Source organism: Mytilus edulis, chromosome 11, assembly GCF_963676685.1.
Source record: "Mytilus edulis chromosome 11, xbMytEdul2.2, whole genome shotgun sequence".
In the NCBI taxonomy this organism is placed as follows: domain Eukaryota; kingdom Metazoa; phylum Mollusca; class Bivalvia; order Mytilida; family Mytilidae; genus Mytilus; species Mytilus edulis.
This window is the reverse complement of record NC_092354.1, coordinates 53,977,558-53,994,710: the sequence shown is the minus strand read 5'-3', so window position 1 is coordinate 53,994,710 and position 17,153 is coordinate 53,977,558. Positions and strand designations below refer to the sequence as shown.

General features: G+C 30.8%; 1 protein-coding gene across 1 annotated transcript; it reads right to left on the bottom strand.

Annotated features, from left to right (window-relative positions):
- Positions 1-2,054: 2,054 nt before the first annotated feature.
- LOC139494887 (uncharacterized) lies at positions 2,055-4,269 on the bottom strand. The gene is made up of 2 exons (XM_071283032.1): positions 3,502-4,269; positions 2,055-2,523 (listed from the first exon to the last, which is right to left on the bottom strand). The coding sequence occupies exons 1-2, from the start codon at positions 4,244-4,246 to the stop codon at positions 2,150-2,152; spliced, it is 1,119 nt and encodes a 372-aa protein (XP_071139133.1). The 5' UTR covers positions 4,247-4,269; the 3' UTR covers positions 2,055-2,149.
- Between the last annotated feature and the right edge of the window lie 12,884 nt (positions 4,270-17,153).

Below are 17,153 nucleotides of genomic sequence, written 5' to 3'. Positions count from 1 at the left end.
AAAAAGTTAGTTTCTGTCAATGTTATCAATAAAGTTAACGCACACCATGTATCAGTTTATCAAATAAAACCATGTCATAGTGTTTCAGCCCATAACATGTAATGTGGTATTAAAGCAGATCAGATAAAAGTGTTTTCAGAGCAGACCATGTTGTAGAGTATCAACTCACATGACTCAGACCATATGATAGTGTATCAACGCAGACTATGGTGTAGTGTATCAACGCAGATCATGTTGTAGTGCTTTATCTAATACTGTATGTTCGCAGACAATGCATTCATGTACAGGTATTGAAACATGCTATGTTATAATGTTTTCAACGAAGACCATGTGATAATGCATCATCCAAGACCACGCAATAGTATATCAACGCAGACCATGTTAAAGTGTTATAAGGCATACAATATCAAAGTGTATCAAAAGATACCATGTAAAATTGAATTAACATACTGTGAAAGTACTTTAATTCGTGGGTATCAATTTTCATGGTTTGAGGAAAAGTTACATGTTCGTGAGTTCTTAAATTCGTGGATGTCATTTTTCTGAGAAAAAAAAAACTACGGAGTGTTTGTTATGTGGGCACTGCAAGCTCCGGTGTTAAGATTTTGTTTTCTCTACTCTAGTCTTGATTTGATTGAAAAAATTGCAAAGTAAACATTTAATTGTTTCACACCTGTAATCACAAGTAATAAGTCCTAGATCGGAAGTCAATTGTCAACAGATTAAAGATCATCAATGGTGTTAATTGGGTCATAAATATGTCACTTTTAAATAAAAAATGAAACGTTAAATTTAAAAGTTGAAACTTCGAATCGTAAAATTAGTTCTAATGAAATAAAAAATCAAGCACAATCAGAGATATTTTTGATCTGTTGAGAATAATGAGGAGATGGACATTTTATCATGAATTTTTTACCGGAAGAGCAAATTTTACCGATCAATATTTGTTTTAGAATTAAAGGGTAAAACTTGTTCTTCATGGAATGGAAGGATGAAATCGATTGAATGGAACTGTTACTTATTTTATTATTTTATTTAATGAATATATATATCTGCACATGTGAAAATTATTATTTATATAATATATATTTCTCAGTAGCATGGGTTCGAATCCCGGCGAGGGAAGAACAACACATTTTCGAAAGCAAATTTACAGATCTAACATTGTTGGGTTGATGTTTAGACGAGTTAATTTACAGATCTAACATTTTTGGGTTGATGTTGAGACGAGTTTAACCATGAAATAGTGTATCTACACAGACCATAAATAGACTATGAAATAGTGTATCTACGCACAGCATGTAATGATTTATTGACACAAACCATGTAAAAGTGTACCAACGCATGCATGCACAACCATGTACTATTGTTTCACCACACACCATGTAATACTAGTTATGTTGAAGTGATTCAACGTTGACCATTTAATAATGTAAACACACAGACTTTGCAATAGTCTATCAACGTACAGGATGTTAAATAGTATAAACACAGACCATGAAATAGTATATCAACGCAGAGCATGCAAAAATGTTTGAAAGACCACCATATAAATGTGTTTCAACAAAGACCACATAATAATGTATTAACGCAGAACATGTTGAAGTGCATCATCATAGACCAGGAAACAGAAAGCGCTTCAAATTAATGGTAACGAATAAAATTTTCGTTTAAAAAATCATCAAATACAAACGTTATCGTTATACCTCATAGAGATGTACAATTGTTCCATATAGTATTTAGTTATGTGCACTTTAAGTACAAATCGACACGAATCATAACCATACTCAATTGTTCAGCACCCAGGAGTAGTCAGTTTTGTACTAGCTGCTTTAACTTGTTATTAAATAATCGGTTACAGTTTAGGATGACGATGAACGATACATTATGACAATAGCTTACATATACATTTCAGTCACATTGATCTTAGCACTACTGTCATCTTGGATAAGGGTGCTGAATCGATTAAATTGTTTAGATAACCAAAGACACACAAGAGAATACCGAGAACTACGAGTATTCAAGCATTTTTAATGAACAAATGCTATCCCCATTTCAAAATAATTACGTACAGAATGTATCTTTATAAATTAAATCTTCAATATAACATAAAATGATAAAATGATTTCACATACATGTAGATTTTAGTTCAGTGCACTTTAATTATTGTAAGACACGAGTATGCACCAAACACACTGGCCAATTCTCCATACGTATCAATGTGTACTAGGTCCGTTACATTAAGTTCAATAGCGGCAATACCCGTACTCATGTGAAATAACTGATGCGAATCATGCATTGCAGTGTACGTCTTAACTATATAATTTTCGTTTTTATAGATTGCAAAATGGTCATCACTTGCTCGGGACATTATTGAAACGGAGATATGATATAATCCAGCATATTCACAGGTAAACAGTCCAGTAGTTTCGAATGAGGTAAGGTTGACTCCGACGGCTGTTTTTATTGTTGGAAATTTTATTATCCTTCCGACAATAGTAGCATCACATGCTGTAAATGCAACTGAAAAATAAGTTGTAAATTTAACATCTAGTTGTCACAATTCGAAATAGTGGAGATTTCTAAAAAAAAAAAAAAAAAAGAAACACACAACGGTTTCTAAAAATTGTTACCATAATGAGTATATTTCAAATCAAGATAGACGAACATTTGTCAATGGGTTTCGACGGAAAACAAAACAATATATGTGTGTCAAAGTCTTTTGTACAAATAACAATGGTACATTAAAACCCAGAAAAACAATTAATCGTTTCTGGTGAACATGATGACATAATCTTTAAATTAATATTGTTTAACTGGTTAATCACAATTTAAAGTTTCCATTCTGTAAATATGACTTCTAGAGCTTGTATGTATAATGGAGTGTCTGCTGAAAGGTTTATGTGAAGTTTCATTTTAAATATTTGAGTGCATTTGTGTTTGCTTTTTTAAATCAACTATGACGTTGTGTTATACAAAAAGAACCTAAGTCGACTGTCTCTTGTACATCAACTCAAATAATTAAATGTGTAACACTGTCAAATCGTGGTATGTAACATTCCAGTGTCATTCGAAAAGGGGTCGAGAAAATATTTGAACGTAGATGACGGTTGTAAGAAATTATCCATGCACTTGCAGACAAATTGTTTGCATTCATGCATATTTATTTTTTAGTGTTTCAAAGCACAACCATCGTTTAATCTGGTGTTATAATACCGTATTTGGTAAGGAAAAGGTAACATGGCTACCAACACTTGCAGACAGGAAGAGCACGATTCATACTTCCCGTAATGGTTATTTTTTTTCATATGCAATGGTATGTTATGTGAAATTTGTGGCATGGTATTAGAAAAGATAAAACTTAAATCAAGTATTGGTTATCGTAATAAAGATAAAGTCTGTATATTTTAAAAAAACTGCCAATTTAAAAAAAATGTGTAGGGGACAATCAATGGTATTTATGTTACTGTACTTGTGAAACTTAAATAAATATAAACACACCTTTGCGTCCCTCGTTGCTAACAGTCTGCAGTAATCTAGAATCAAGTGTCATATTGAATTTTTGATCGAGTTTCTCTAAACTTGCTTCTGTATTAATATGCAAATCTGTTAGGGACTGGTTTGTATACGTTTGAAAATAGTCTAATTCATTCTTTGACGTTTTAATGTCGTTATACATAGCAACTAGGTCTTGCTGTCGTGCTAATTCCTGACTACGTAGCGCATCTGTTTTTGATTTAAGAGTTGTTATATCGCTTTGCATATTTTGCAAGTCTTGCAACTGATGAATTGATTGTAGACTTTGAATTCTATTTAGTTGATCCTTCAATACATAACTTCTGTTTTTTAAGTCCAGCAGTTCAATTGTCTGAGCACTAAAGGCGGATTGTAGGGTTAAATGTTTATGATTCAAGACAGCAATAGTGTTGTTCATTTTATGATTATTTTGTGTCAGTTCGGTTATTTGCGTCTTTAAATCCGTTATGTCATTGCCAATAATCGTCGTATTATCCGTTTTCGAGTGCATTTGCTGTTTCAGTCCAATCATCTCTTGTTGTAGTTGAGTAACGAACTGCTCAAGCTGATGGCGCAATTGTTTCTCTTCCGACAACAGTTCAATTACGGTTACAAAATGTCTGTCTGTCAAAGACGACTGACCTAATATTGAAGATTTCGTACTTGTATCCAACAAGAATGCAAAATATAACCCAACTGGTAAGGATAGAAAATATAAATGAAGTTTCATCTTGCCTACCAAGTCTTCTTCACGAATTTTCTCATTTATCTAGTGACTAGTATATTAAGCGTGACATGTATTGATTACACACTACTAATATACCTTTATCATATAGATAACCTAGTGTTAATCTGGTATTTTCTATATTTACAATAGCTTGTCCTGTTTGTAGTTATGTAACACTATTTACCTGTAACGTAACAATACCCAAATTGCGCATATTTAGCAAAAATAGCAGCGGATATCTAACAAAATTTCTTAGAGACTTAACAATTTGTATTTTTATGATTTGATACTATGCACGTCTTTCAACATCAGTAAAAATATTTAGATAAAAACAAAACGTTCACAGTATTTACCACCAGATGAAGTGTTTACTGAAAAAGCAAAATGTTCGGAAACGTCGCCATGCAACGTCATCAAAACATCATGTTTTTTAAATTAGCAAATACGATATTTTACAAGTATCCATTTCTTAAAAAAACGAAGACTTATCATGGACTCATATCCAATTGTTCAAAATATTTGAAGAAATTAAGCAAAAGGTCTGTTATTCGACGTTTGACGATGCGAATTTAAGCATGGATACAATTTGGAATCATTGATGGTTTGGAGGTCAGTTCAGACCAATTTTCCTATTTTCCTATTTTTCATATGGATTCCAAATAAAATTGGTGAAACTATATAGGTTGCATTTCTGTAAATATTGACAATGCAATTTTCCATAAGAACTCCTTTTACGGCTAAAACTGTACCACTTTTACTATGAAGTTTAAAAAAAAATCTTATCCTAGAATTGAAAGTTCATATGCACCACAATTTTTTTCAAAGGTCAAAATATAGGGCTGTGCGGCATATTTTCAACGTTTATATGCCCTGAACCTCTTAGAGTTTAAACTAACACTAATTTTCTTAACTACCCCTACCTCGAATGAAAGGTTACAACAGATGTCAATGTAAACAATATGCACATGTATATTTACTGGTAACATCCCCAAGTTATGTCTCTGTGAGATGGAACACAGAGAGCATAACTGGGAACCAGTATGTAAACAAAATTAATTTTCTATGAATATTCAAATATCCACAAAAGAGCAGTCTGTTTTTATCTCATGAATCAATTAATAACTGCCTACAATAAGCATGTTTTCTATTTGATTACACAAAATATACAACCTCGTCTGGTAGGAACAGGAACGTTGGATACAATGGCGTGTTTATGAAACATGCACGGTGTTAGAAGAGCATGGACGTTATAAATAGGGTTAACAGAAAAGAGAATAATCAACAGACTTAAGAAAAAGTGGTGCTAAAATAAAAACAATAACTGCAAAAAAATGAATAATTTAACCAAATATACTGATTTCAACATAATCCAACTGCGTGTATGTATGTTCACAGTACACGAGACAATGTTCCGATTTGAAGAAATAACTAATGTGTAATCAAATTATTTTTCGTTTTTGTTTGTTTGTGTTTATTCTTTGATTTTTTAAAATATTTTTTTATGTCTATTTATACTTATTGTGATGTTTACATAGATTTATGTGACACAAATGTACATTCGTTATCGTCGCTTGTACTTTGAACATATATACACGCAGTTGTGATTATTTTATATCTTTATCAGTACGAATACCTGTTTTACTTTACTCTTAGACTGTTCACATTCACGCAATGGTCAGTATTATGCGTAAAAATGGAGATCAATTACACAGAAATACATGTATCGAAAATAATAGTCTAAAATTAGGACGAAGCTTGCAAATAATATCCCCGTCTTAAGTTTGAACGCCTTACGATCAAAAGGACTTTTGAAGATTTTACATTTTACGGAATCACCTTTGGCGTTTATGATCTCATCTTTATTATGTTTATAGATTGAAGATTTAAGATTTTTCGTTACGACTGAAAGGTTGTTAAAATATAGTTATGCATAGGTAAAAAACGTTCGTGTAACTTCTATGTTTGCTTGGCATTTCATTTTATGATATAGGCAATAGTGTTTATGGTCTATCAACTTATTTACTGGTAAGGTTCGCATATATGCTTGGTAGTGTTTGGTGTCAATCAACTTATTTAAATGCTGATTACACGTATATGTTTTGTAGTGCTTTTATATATAAAATGTAGCATACGAATCCTTTTAATGATTAATAAGCGTAGTAATTGTAACGTTTTTCATATTTCCTCAAAATATATATATATGTACTTGACAGAAATGCAATTTTCAACTGTATGTAATGGTTCTATTTTACAATATAAAAGTATCTATTTAATGGTACACAATAGAAACATTTCCTAAATGTTGACTACATGATAATAATTAGTAAATATCGTTATCCTTTGAGGAGCAAAGAAAAACCTTATCAAAATATAATAATTTAATTTTGGATGTAACGCGTCTTCTGATTGGCTGACGTTATTTTGTTATCAGACCATAGACATAATTTAGTCATGTGACTGTGACGTCATCCACGTTTTTTCAAGGTTTTCAACGGTTTAAAATGGAATTTAGAATTAAATTATAAGAAATGACTGTAATCATGGTAATATTTTTTCTGTCTATTCGAAATAACATAAAAAAATGTGGTGCACACTGAATTACGCGCGTAGCATCAAATTTTTTATGTTATTTCTTCATAGATAGAAAAAATATTACAGTCATTCCTTAAATATTCCTTTTTTTTTCGTCAGGAATATCAATTTGCGATTTATTATAAATAACCAAAAACACGCATTCGCACATGAATAGATCATGCGATAAGTTAAACAGGTCCGATTTTGTTTTTTGTCAATAGATTTATAAGTTTTGAACAGCAGTATACTACTGTTGCCTTTATTTATCAAACAGTAATCAGATAAAGGTTCCGATTTCAGTAGACATTTTGCAAGTCAAGAGGTAAATGAGTGTATACATTCAACTAAATATCTTCACTTAAGGTGGTTTAAAACAACTGGAATAACACAATTTGGCTCGTTTAGTTTTAATAACATTTTGACAAAATATTTACTAAGTACCTTTGATAAATAAACTAAGATTTCATAAAATGTTAACTATCTTTTCTTGTAACAAATTCATTGGATATATAGAGCAGTTTGACCAGTACTAATTTTTATTATGGAGAAACTTTATAATACCTTAACAATACAACGGTCATTAAAACATTTAGATGATTTTACAGAGTGATCTCCCTGTAGTGTTGTATACCACCTTTAAAGTTGTTGTGCAATTTAAGTTATAAATGTTTTATGCAGACGAGTCCTGTCTATTTCATAACTTGTCAAAATCATAATGTTCTTTTCAGTTCTAAATTGATGTACTTGTAATCAAAAACAGAAAAGAAAACATAAAGTCAATCATTTAAAGAATTTTTTATATTTATCAAGTTCAATATGTTACATGTTACACTTGAACGGCAGTTACCATTTATAAGTTTGCCTATAAAGTAACATAAGTAAACAAGATGTATGTTATTCTTTAAAAATTAATGTTTTAATGCAGGAACAAATATTTATAGTCATATGCTGTGACGACAATTTAACGATCGTATTACCTATTGCGGGGTGTATTTTTAAACAACAAACACAAGATTTATTTCTAATTTCTACTTAGGATTTCATTGAATCTCTAATGAATTAAAGAGTCGTGCAAATCACACAAAGTTCAATTAACTATCAACATAATATAATTTTTTGTGACGTTGATATTGATATTGATGTATTATTGCTCTTACTGTATCAATTTATGGTTCTCATATGGCGTGTTGACATTGATGACGCATTAGCAGCATGTTTTTGTTATTATGTAATTGTTCTTAATGTATGTGACATTTCAAGAATTAGTGCCTATATGACAACATACGATGTTTGTCTAAATTTCCCAATATGGATAAAAATGACTCATTTAAAAACATGTAGTATCTAGAGTTCCTGAGCAGGTCTATTTCAGAATATAATTTTATCAAATGACCATTAACCCACTTATTCATGGTATGGTATCAATATTTCTGACCTGACACTACGTACTTTTTATTGCTTAATTCATTAGAATTTAATATGCAATGTTTCGGGTTCTTTCCGGAATAATCCCAGGTAAACCCTCATCAGAGGTCGACCTTTATATTTATTTCGTATCTAGTATCATAGATAGATGTGTGTCTGTTTCATAACAGTTTTTTTAATTTATTAACTACACGTGCATATAGGTCTACGTTGTAGCTAGTCTTTCTACAGACTGAAAAAAACTGACCAGGTTGATCAGCACTTTTGTTTAATTAATGAAGAGACTTATTATTATTTTTATTTTTATCACTAGTTACTTCAACATAAGTCTACATGGGATATTGTAGAGATATTGTTTATCAATATCATATTGTTAAATCCAGGGTATACTGGCGTGTTTGTTTTATCATTTATATGATATTATACAAAAGTCTGCATGTTTAGCATTTGAAGAAACATAAGTAGGTACCCTGCCGGGTAGAAACATGGACATATAAGAAACCGTCGGTTATCTCAGATACGTGATCTATTGAAATAAATCGGTGTCATGTCTTTATTACATCTGTTTCATAGTATACACTATATTATAAAGCTTCCTGTGGAGGGCTTCGTCGACTGAATGATTAATTATCATGTCGCTAATATTCTCATTGTTTTTGAAACCCATATCTGGTTTAGATTTAAATATTTGTTTGGCAATTGGATCTTTCCGAATTATATACCAGAATTTTGTTATAATCTTTTTAAGATATTCAGCATTATAATGATATTACTGCTTGTTATTTTATTCTTATTTTGTTTCTTCCGAAGTTTTAACTTAAGGTGGTTTAAAACAACTTGAAATAATTTGACTCGTTTAGTTTTCATAACATTTTGACAAAATATTTACTAAGACCCTTTAATGAATAACAAAAAAGAATTAAAAAAACTTTGACCACCCTTTCTTTTAAAAAAATCATTGGATATATATAGCAGTTTGACAAGTACTAATTTTGATTATCGGGAAGCTTATAATTCCTTAACAATACAACGGTCATTAAAACATTTAGATGATTTTACAGAGTGATCTCCCTGTAGTATTATATACAACCTTTAAAGTTGTTGTGAAATTTAAGTGACGAGTCCTGTCTATAAAATGACTTGTCAAAATCATAATGTTCTTTTCAGTTCAAAATTGATGTACTTGTAATCAAAAACAGAAAAGATAACATAAAGTCAATCATTTAAAGAATTTCTCATATTTATCGAGTTTAATATGTTACATGTTACACTTGAAAGGCAGTTACCATTTATAAGTTTCCCTATAAAGTAACATAAGGTAAACAAGATGTATGATATTCTTTTAAAGTTAATGTTTAAATGCAGGAACAAATATTTATAGTCATACGTTGTGACGACAATTTAACGATCGTATTCCCTATTGCGGGGTGCATTCTTCAACAACAAACACAAGATTTATTTCTAATTTCTGCTTTGGATTTCATTGAATCTCTAATGAATTAAAGTTTCGTGCATATCACACAAAGTTCAATTAACTATCAACATAATAAAATATATTTTGTAGTGACGTTGACATTGATATTGATGTATTAATTGCTCTTAATGCATCAATTTATGGTTCTCATATGGCGTGTTGACATTGATGGCGCATAAACAGCATGTTTTTGTTATTATTTAATTGTTCTTACTGCATGTGACATTTCAAGAACTTACGACGTTTGTCTAAATTCCCAATATGGACAAAAATGATTCATATAAATACATGTAGTATCTAGAGTTCTTGAGCAGGTCTATTTCAGAGTGCATTGGCATGTATAATAATATTGAATACACTTGTGTATCATATTATTTTCATATGATTACATGAATGACGAATATACTTTTTAAAATTAAAATCTTTTTCATATTTTATGAGTTTACGTCACTATAGGAGTCATCAGGAATTTGTGATTTGAGAAAATATAGTACTTTGAATGAAATAAATTATCATTCATGGCATTATGGCTGGTTATTTGTATTTTTTAATAAAAAAATTAAATCGTCAAATAGTTACTGAATGGGGTTACTGTTCTTTAAATGCTTTTCACATGTTTTTGTTTTCTTTCACTGGCTAATTTAAAAAACAAATATGTTAAACAATGAGAGAGAAATGTAAAAAGCAAAATTGATCCACAAGGCAATATCCACAAATACGACAATATTAGTTAAATTGATGGTCAACTCTGGATAGCAGTTAGTGTTATTTGTCATGTTGAATGATAATATTGACCATTGTTGTGTATGTCCTATTGTTGTTAAACTGTAATGGACAGAGAGAACGTGTAATACTAATGCAATTCGTTTGTAACGATAATTTTCAATGGACTTTGACAAATATTGTAAAGAGTGAGATTCCACGTTCTACCAGTGCGAAACTAAGAAAGCAATTTTTTATTCTGATTTTTTGAGATGTATAATTTCGCAAAAAAGATTCAAGAGAGCAATTTTGAACCACGAATTTTTTTTTTTCAATATCAAAACCACGTACTGAAATTAACGAAAGGCATAAATGTGTCTTCTGTTTATGCTTGACATTCTGAGAATGCAACAGTTGCGATGACTTTTACCTTTTATGTATGTTTGTTTCGATCTCACACATTGTTGTAAATTTAATGGAATTTTTATACATCTGTCAAAGAAGTGAGAGATTTAGCTAGCTTTTAAACCAGGTTTAATCCACAATTTTCTACATTAGAAATTGCCTGTGACAAGTCAGGAATATGACAATTGTTATCTATTTGTTTGATTATGAGCTTTTTATTTTTACCATTTGATTAGGGACTTTCCGTTTTAAATATTCCTCGGAGTTCAGTATTTTTGAGATTTTACTTTTTAAGAAGGTCAAGCTTCAGTGTTCTTCATATTTGTCTTGAAATAAAACTACCTGCCTTACTTTTGAAATTTCATTTTTCGAAATGTTAAGAAATGGCTTTTACTTCATGCATTACAAATTGTAGGCGCAACTGAAAACATATTCAAGGACAATCCTAGATTGTAATATTCATTTTCCTATCCTCCATAATCTTATGCAAGTAGATAAAAATAAAAAAATCGCATAGATGTATTGTTTGTAATTCATTACCAGTTTTTATGAGACCATTGTGAAATTATTATCTGGTAGTTTTATTTTACATGCTATAGTACATGTATATACTTAACAATTTTCTATACCAGGATTACAGAAACTACAACAAAAAGTTATAAACAATTAACACAAATCATACTCATAATGTCTATTATTTTAATATCCCGTTTGGGCATTGATCTGTTAGAGTAACTACAATCCCCTTCCCTTTCATGAATGTGACCTACCGAATTAGACTATTTACCGGATTTGTAATCACATAAGCAACACGACGGGTGCAACATGTGGAGCAGGATCTGCTTACCTTCCGGAGCACCTGAGATCACCCCTAGTTTTTGGTGGGGTTCGTGTTGTTTATTCTTTAGTTTTCTATGTTGTATCATGTGTTCTATTGTTTTTCTGTTTGTCTTTTTCATTTTTAGCCATGGCGTTGTCAGTTTGTTTTAGATTTATGAGTTTGACTGTCCCTTTGGTATTTTTCGTCCCTCTTTTGGAGTAACATGGTATTTGGAGTTATTGGCTTCAATTGTTTGTAGCTAAAAGCGTGTCTAATAAGCGTTGTCTGTTGGACAATCTAATTCAAATATTTAAATAGAATACTGTTAAAACTAAAATAAACAAAGCAATTTCAGGAAAATTATACGTGTCTGTTCATCTCACTTTCTTATTACATTTACATCAATGAATTTTGGGCGATATTACTGATATCCATTAATAGTAACTATTATGGATCATAATCATACAAATTTATCGGTAAGGACATATGTTCGTTAACTTTATAGATTCATTCTAATTCTTTTAATGTGTTATACCAGGTTATTACCCTAAAAAACCTAAATGAGTGCTGTCTTTTATTCAGATTGTGTCATTCTAAATGAGCGTGCAATTTCCTGATTGCTTCGTTGACATACAATTTTTTCAATATAATCCGTTTATATCATAGATTTTCACTAATCAACACGAAATGAAAAATTGTTTGACAAAAATGCTCTTTTTAGACGAGTTTTTTCATTTTTCAACCTTGATTACCACATTTGTTTTCAATTTCATTTTGTACTTTTAACATTAACAATTAACCTTAAACTTTAATGATTATTTTTTACATATAGCATTGATAAATTTGCAATTGCTACAGTAATAATTAGAAAGTAATTATATAATAACATGAATGTTTGTTCTTAGAAAGATAATCTACATAAAATGTATTATGTCAGCGATGTTAATCCGTTCATGGATAATTACAGCTAATTATAACTACAGGATATTAAATTTTTATTTCACGGCCTACTGTTTATTTGATTGGTGAATCTTTAATCTCGTAAATATGACAAACATTATATTGTATAGTCAGCATTCGATACTCTGTGTCATAAATGACAGATTGTATAAAAACTATATCAGCCACTTGTATTTGTATTCCTGTTAGTATGCACTAGATTTTACAACAACCATTTTTAATACATTACCGCTATGTTGGAAATGTATAAATATTTTACAGACATATTACGATTATTATACTTATCAAGATAGTTTTGCTCGATGACCGATACATTTGAGAATGGTAAATACATAGACACAATTAAGAAATTTCTATGTGCACGTCATTAATAGCTAACTTAACATTCATCAAATTTAATTCAAAAAAAAAATACAAAGTATGATAGTCTATCCTCTATGCAATGGAAATGGCATCATTATTCCATTCTGCAGACTAGCATTAACTAATGATTCTTTTATTCCATCAACCATACGTCTTTGGAATAATCTTGATGATTCAACTCGTGATGTGGAATCAATTAATAAATTTAAAACTGAACTAAAAAAACCGTTATCCTCAGAGTAATACATTTTTACCGAAGCAATATGGATTTAAAAATCGAAAATTGAACATAATTCTCACCCAACTTCGATGTTTTGCATCATACTTAAACTATGATCTATATAGGGTCAATATTATTTCTGACCCTTCTTGCCGCTGTGGTGTTAATCATGAAGATTCCTATCATTTCACCTTTTAAATGTATATTATATTCAGACATATGAAATAAAATGTTTGAAAGTCTGCGCTGGCTTTCGAATGATTGTAAAATTAACATAGAACTACTAACCTCAGGTAGTTGTCTTCTTTCGCTAGAGCAAAACCAAACCATTTTCAAAAATGTCTTCGAGGTTATTAAAAGTTCGGAAAGATTTCAAATTGCATAGATAGCAAACCATCATCGCACACTTTATCTAAGTAAAATTCTTCACCCTTTTTTTGTCCTTTTTATTTTTCGTTTTTTTTTATTTTATTTTTTTGTGTTTCTGTTTTCTAAATATTCATTTATTTTTTTTATATATTTTGTTTTCTGTATTATTGTTATTTTCTTTTTTCTTCAATTTTCCGTCTTTTGATCCATATATCATGTATATATATATTCCGATATACCATTCTATACATGCATTCTCATACATATATTTTTGTATTATATTGCTATAAATGCTATAAATGTTAAATGGAGAAGACTTCATAAGTCTGTTTGACTTGTGTCTTATCCAATTAATTTTGTACTTACACAAATAAAATATGTTTAAACAAAAACAAATAAAAAACATTCAGCAGGTACGCTAAATGCAAAATGTTTGAAAGGACATCGGTATATGTATTTTAAGGCTTCAATACCATAAAATTTAACAGAAAGATAGTATTGTCGCTATGAAATAGACAGTAAAAATACCAAAGTTTGCAATTAAATGTCATAAACAATTAACAAAATGCTAAACACAAAAATGGTGATAGTCAAACAATAGAAAACACTTAACAAATAATGCACATCGAGTAATTTAACACCACTTACATACAAGGGTGAAGTCATTGGCTTTTTTTGAAAATTAAGCAGTTATGTCTTTCTTTGTGAAGCTCATCTCAGTTGTTGTGTATGTAGATACTATTGCATTGTGCAATTGAAATTTACAGAAAACACGTATTAATCAAAGTCATGACCACAAACTGGTCATCACTAGTCAGTTGACAGGATTTTCTCAATGCATTTCCTCTAAAGAGAAGATTTTATCGAAATTTTGTAATAGACTATGCTATACTATCTATAACTATTTTAACAAACATTTATTTCGCAGCGACGTTAAGGGCGTTTCGAAAAAATTCCCATTTTATACACAGGAAAAAGCATATTGAACTCAAAGTTAGTTTTGTTTGCCTATAGGCCAAAAATGCACGTTAAAAGCGTAAACAGAGGAGAAAATATCTATTCTGAATTGCATTCCAAACTTTTATTTATAGAAAAATATAAATACATTGGTGTCACGTGACTTCAAACTGAAAGTAATGACATTTCCCAAATAAGTCAAAAGGGCAGGTGCAAGATGAAATCGGATCGCCCTGGTTTTGGGCTCCCTGTAATCGGGATAACTTATTTTACTAGAAAAGTGCTGTGCCTAGTTTGATAGCAGAGGTTTTGTAAATAAAAAACAATAAAACGTGGAGAATTTTTTCGATTTATTGACTTTTTGACACTTCGGGTTCTGAAATTTCCTTTAAACGAACGCTAGATAACTAGGCACAGCACTTTTTGGAAAATTTGAAATGTCGCCTGTCTACCAATACCAGAATCAAGTGGGTTGGTATAGTTCTTGCACCTGCCCTTTTGAATTAATTTAACATGTCGTAGCATTATCGTCTTCAAAGGCGAGAGAAAAACGTTTGAATGACGCGGCGGAAGTCGGATCGGCTGACGGAAAAACTAAGTGTTTTTTTTGTACTCGCCGTCAAGCGTTTCATAATAAGCCTACGTCTTGTTTGGGCAGATAAACACATATTCTGTTATTGCTTGCTTAATTTATTGAAGTTTCAAATTCATAATTGTTTCTATTTCAGAGAATATTTAATTGTGATAGGCAGGACTTTCATAAAATAGAATATTTACATCTTCTTGCATTCCATCTCTTGTGCAAATGGCAGAGGTGCCACCCGTGGGATTTAGATGGGCTCTGACCCCTTTGTGTGTGAACCCGTTATGTCGCACTTAATTAATAACTTCCATTATTGTTGGGACACGCACCCCCCTTTTTTGTCCAAGTCCGGAATCCACATCTCGGGTCCTAGTGATGATCTCATTTTGCAAGTGCAAGTATATTGGGAACTATTATCATTTTAATGAAAAAAGTGGGGTTTTTACAAACTTTATACCAAAATTCAGGATTTATTTTTTGCTCTTTGTCATTAATAATATTTAATTAATAAACATAAACTCCTACCTGCATATAAATATTCAGATTTACTAGTTGAATATCTCCTGTTACTCAAGTGCGCCTGGTATCAATTTGTAAAACATGATAGGGAGGTCTTTTTGAATATATTCTGTAGGGACAAGGTGATTTTTTTGCATCACTGAATATGAATTTTCACCAGTCACCAGGGCAGTATTTTGTATGGCTTGCTTTTTTTTTTTAATGATGTCCCTAGTGAATTTCTACATTTTCTTGGACAGAATCTTCCGTTTCATTCCATCTTAAAAAATAATATTTTACTAATTCTAACAGTCTTACAGTTACTTGGTAACTTTTTTTTTCTGACCTCCCATTATTAATTTAATTCTGGTTGAAAGTACACAAAAGCATTAACAATTCTGTTTTCCTCGAATGAGTATACGTAAGTTTGAATATTTGCACAAACGTATCTTCTTTGGGGTATTATTAAAGGATTAGAAGCTATGGCGTTGAGTATCTGATACTTAAAAAAAAATGTTCCTTGAGCTCTCATGGTTTCCATGTATGCATATACAATGTATTACTAAAAGTAAATTTTAATCGCATCTGTGAAAAAATCCACATCCGATTAGTTTCAGATACTTGTACATGTATATATGTACCTATGATTCAATCAGCAACCTTGAGTGACACATACATTTACATGTATACATTAGCCAAAATTTTTCAACCTGTAGTATATATTTGTACCAAGAAGTTGGAAACAGTGACCCATTTGTTCTGCCGCTGATTTCATATTAAATTCCTGCCTACCAGTAGACCAGTGTCAACCAATACAAACGGACAGCCAAGAAAAAACTAAAAGTGCTTACCGGTACATGTATATGTACGTCTCATTCAGCACAATCATTTTTTTTTTCATTATCAAGTGCCATTATATTTTAAGGTTCATATTAAACATGATAAAATCAGAAAACTGATTTCCCCATCACCTGCTGAGATATATTGGAGGCTACTGAATGGTACTTTTTTTCTGTCAGAATAAAAGAAATTCTATGTACCAGTACATGTACATAATAATTTTTTTGTTCTTCCCTCTCCAGGATTATATAATGTACATTATATATTGTATATGTATCATTGTTGAAGGCTGTACGATTACCTAAAATTGTAAATTTCTGTGTCATTTTGGTCTCTTGTGAAGAGTTGTTTCATTGCCATTGGCAATCATACCGCATCTTCTTTTTTAAGTACATGTACATGTATATATAATATACACATTCAGAAATCACTCAATTAATCACAGTTCTTACAAAAGTTTCAGGTGAATGAATCATGACATAGGGGATAGGACAAAATAGTCAGCATGGAAATTAAAATGACATACATGTATGAATGCTTTAATGTATAAAACTACTGCCTTCCATGCCTACCAAATATTATTGACAAGGGTACCATCAGTGGTTAATCTTTACCTGACCTAATCACAATCATGACAAAAAGTAAAATTACTTAATTGTTAATCAAAACTTCATTGACAATTATACCACATGCTGTTATCTTTAAATCAAAATTCTAGCT